Source organism: Cryptotermes secundus, unplaced genomic scaffold (genome assembly GCF_002891405.2).
Source record: "Cryptotermes secundus unplaced genomic scaffold, Csec_1.0 scaffold994, whole genome shotgun sequence".
NCBI classification, from domain to species: domain Eukaryota; kingdom Metazoa; phylum Arthropoda; class Insecta; order Blattodea; family Kalotermitidae; genus Cryptotermes; species Cryptotermes secundus.
In genome coordinates this window covers 40,702-44,964 of record NW_019734328.1, presented here as the reverse complement: position 1 = coordinate 44,964, position 4,263 = coordinate 40,702, and the positions used below count along the sequence as shown (strand labels likewise).

The following is a 4,263-nucleotide window of genomic DNA, read 5'->3' as shown; positions in this document are numbered from 1 at the left end:
CTGAATTTTGAAAAGCCTGCTTGTTGATTGTGGTTGCAGTTCATTATCATTGAAATGCAAAGACCACCAAATTAGCTCAAATCTCTTATGGCTCATTAGTTGGCCGAAAATTGGAATTTCTAAAAATGGATCTGTTGACCAATACTCTTTCAGATTATCCCTCCTTGTATGGCCCAATAGAAAGATTATTGCAAAAAATTTTCTCATTTCTGCTGAAGTGACCTCCACCGACTTCAACGCCTTATAACTTCTGTCATACTCTTCATGGTGTTGGAAATAGTATCTGTTATATACAACTGATTTATTGGGCCATCACAACCTAACAATCATAAAACTTCAAGGACAATGCCTGGGTACAGTTCACTACATGTTTCAGCCACTAGTGGCCATCATCCGGCAAATACACTTCAACAAACGTACACCACTGAACTGCAGCACGTAAAATCCGATACAGTGTCGTAAATCATTTAAGACAATTTTCATAAGGATACGATATATAGGTTATTCAAAACTGATATAAGTCATATAAAAACAAAATTAAAACCTGATTGATGTTTTTTTAATCTATATATTGTATTCTTATGAAAATTGTCTTAAATGATTTACGACATTGTATCGGATTTTATGTGCTGCAATTCAGTGGTGTACATTTGTTGAAGTGTATTTGCCTGATGATGGCCACTAGTGGCCGAAACATGTTGTGAACTGTACCTGGCTATTGTCCTTGAAGTTCTTTGATTGTTGTGTTGTGACGGCCTAATAAATAAGTTGTATGTATTGTAACACAGCAGGATGCATGAAATGAAAATTAATGTCTGTTAGTTTCATGACCATAGCATGTCAAAGAATCTATCTCCAAAAAACAGTTCCGCTACTTCAGACACTTGTGGTGTGTCCGATGGAATTTGCTTCACCCCTGGATTTCCAGTAAACTGTGCCAAAGCAGGCTTTTGTCTACTTTTCTCCATGTGGCTGTCCCCGCAATGTTGCTACCCACACTTTTGTTGGAGCTGCTGTCACTTTCACTTTCACTGTCTGTGGCCACAATTTTTTGTTTGCCCCTGCCACACTCACTATCAGTTTGTGAGTCGCTGTCACTAGCAGAGTCACAAGGGATGTCAGATAGCTCATTGCAGAACAAGTCAGATATTTCTTGTTCTCCGAGAAAAAGCTTGGACCTCAACCTCTTCCGGCCTTGATCAATTTTGCACTAGTAACTTCCTGGTGCATGCACCTGGAAGATGAGCAAAGGCATTTTCTTCTGGAGTGGGAAAGGAAAACAGCAGGGTCATAAACAGCAGGGTCATGTTAGTGACTACGAAGCAAACATTCAAGAGGTCTATCACGCACCAGTCATGCGTCTGCCTGGCGCCAGTGCTAGGTATAGTGTGTTTCAACACAGCGTGTACTAAAATCATAATAATATGCCACCAGTCCACCTCGTTTAAAAGCGCTGGGCATAAAAATATACCACTGGTCCGCAAAGTGTTAGGATCCATTTAAATATTATCTTCCCACCTATGCCTAGGGCTTTCTGGCTTTCTCAACAAGTCCTATATGCATTCCTTTTCTCCCCGTTCCTGCCATATGAGCTGCCCATCTGATCTTTTTTGTCTTGATCATTTTAATTGTGCTTGTCAAAGGTTACAAGTTATGAAGCTCCTCATTATACAGTTTTTAGGTACCATAGAAAGCGCCACTGCAGTGACGATTATTTTCACAGGAAGGCACTGAGCTATGAACTGAATACTTTCTAATGATTTTGATAGCTGTAGAGCAGAACATATGTACAAAACTGTTCTTTTGAGTTGAATGTGATACGTGATGAGAAACAGCCGTAGCAAGAAGAGCATATGCTATTTAATGTGTGGTGTTGTACATCCATTTCTCAGAAAGATGTGATAATTTTTGCAGAGCTATACAAATTCAGAAAACGTTTTAGAGGGTCCATATGGTGAGACATACCCAGCATCTCATGGTGCAGATGAGGCCGTGAACGTAAAAGCTGAGGCAGTCTCAGATGCAGAAGAGGCAGCGAATTCTGTCCCAATAACATTGCCAGAAATAAAGCCTGAACCTGAGGTGAGCTGTATGAGCACTGTTAGGCAGATAACACAAATGTGCAGAAGTGCCACTTGTCTTTCTGATCTCTATCTCTGTCTGTGCATGTGAAACAACTCCGCTGTGCTGTTGACTAGATTTCGAAGGTCCCCCCCCCCCTGAAATGTCTCTAGGCAACTGTAGTTTGTTGACTGTTACATGTGATGTACCACTCCATTTTCTTTANTAAACAAATCTAGTATAGATGAAATTAAATATTGTGTAAACTGAAGAATGTTTGAGATAAATTCCATAGCAGGAAGAATCTTACACATTTTCCTTGTCTATCCAAGCCGCTGAACAATGCTCTGGTACTACATCATAGGGATCCCAGAATCTATCAATGCTGAATATTATCATTTATTTTTCTCTACCTTCGATGTGATCTCTATCTGTGTAATAACATAGAGTTGTCATTATGTTAAGGATTTGTAGCAGGATAATTAATGATTTTCTAAGTGTTTGTGACAATGTTTGGCAGATGTATTGACTGCTGCCCTTTGTTTGAATTGTTTGAAATAAATTTAATATACCTAAGATGCCTCAGTAACTGCCAAAAGGTTACTGGTTGTCATGACAAATTTTTTGTTATTTCCTAGTGTACAGAAAGGACAGTGACTAAACATTAGATAGAGAACATGTAAGACACACAACATACCTTTTCTTTGGTCTAGATTTTTTTGTCGTTGGAGGAATCTTGCTTATAAAATGTCATTCTGTTAGACGGGGCACTGTATTGTCTGGTGAATGTTGACCTGCCACTTGATGTTCCACAGCACTCACATATTTCACAAAAAGTCCCTCACTCAACTGAATTCTGAATGACAGCTGATCTGTAATTTTGCCTGTGTTATCTCTATATATTATCACTGCATTCAGTATTGAGGTGTTCAAGAGCCTGCAAAATAACTTCATGTACCATTTATTCATGTGCTTCCTCTCAGTCAAATAAGAGTGAAGCAGCTGGTCCTTCAAATCAACCCCTATCATTGACTTGTTGTGTAATCCAATACTGAAACTGGCTTGGCCACTTTCTTGCCTCTAATTGTAACAGTCCTGGTTTCATGACTGATAAGTGGAGATCATAGTTAACGATTTTTTTGTCGCACCACTTTGTGACAGAAAGAGGTCCAGAATGTTGTGCCACGATTTTGCTTTTTTTTTGGTTTAGTGTTTTCCACTTTTGGTGGTACGTTATTATGGCTCAGAGTCCCAACACCATCGGTCTTGTGTGTGACTTTCGGTAGCCTGGCTAGAGATGGGGAATTAGAAATTATCCATCCACACAGTCCAGCCTTGTTTCAGGAGAGATTCTACCAGTTTCAGGACAATGGCTGAAGTTTTATTGGTGTCCGCTGTGGTCAAGGGGGAGTCAAGTGCTTATCATTGCCTGTATATACAAGGAAGGACCGTAAATACCCCGTGGTGGAGTCACACAACTCATAAATTTTAATTCCAAATTTGGATGCCTTGAGAAGGGGGTACTGTTTGAAAGACAGATGGCCTTTCCAAAGTGTCAATGATTCATCAACTGAAATGTCCTGGTTTGGGAGATACAGTTCCTGAAATTTGTTATTAAGATGTGAAATTACTGGGAAAATTTTGAAAAGTATTTCTGGTCCTTCAAAAGTGCTGATGTTTTCATTGTCATCGAAATGCAAATATTTACATATTAACTCCAATCTGTCTCGTGTTTTAATGTCTCTAAATCTCAGTGTGGAAATTACTCTTTTCGTGGTAAAATATGACCAAAGAGTAGGTTTCTGTATAATGCCCATGAGCAGGAACAAACCCAACACAACATAAATTTCTCTCTCTGTCACAGGTTTCCATGCCCTAGTATGCGACTTGACTGATAGTTCACACCCACATAGGAACTGCTCCGTGTATCTGTTTCTGTGCCTATAGTGTCAATAAGTTCTTTGTTGAAAAAACTCAAAAACATCCACAATTTCCGTGAATGTTTCGCAGGACCTCGAGCTCTGACACTACCCTTCATATTTTCCCACACTCCTCTATAGTTCTCCATATTCTCCCGAATGAAGTCTTGAGTAGCACTGTAATCAACTTCATCACTGCCCTCATTTCCCACAGCAACAAGCAAGGCACGATCATCTATCTCAGTGGTTCTCAAACTGTGGGACGCGACACCCAGGGGGGAGG

The 4,263-nt window shown here is 39.8% G+C and overlaps 1 protein-coding gene across 1 annotated transcript in view; it reads left to right on the top strand.

The window, feature by feature from the left end:
- Nucleotides 1–4,263, top strand: part of LOC111868688 (zinc finger protein 19-like) — a 19,306-nt gene that overhangs the window by 5,395 nt on the left and 9,648 nt on the right. The window contains exon 4 of the mRNA XM_023859576.2: nucleotides 1,915–2,082. Coding sequence (XP_023715344.1) covers nucleotides 1,915–2,082 — 168 coding nt within the window. The remainder of the gene's footprint in view (nucleotides 1–1,914; nucleotides 2,083–4,263) is intronic.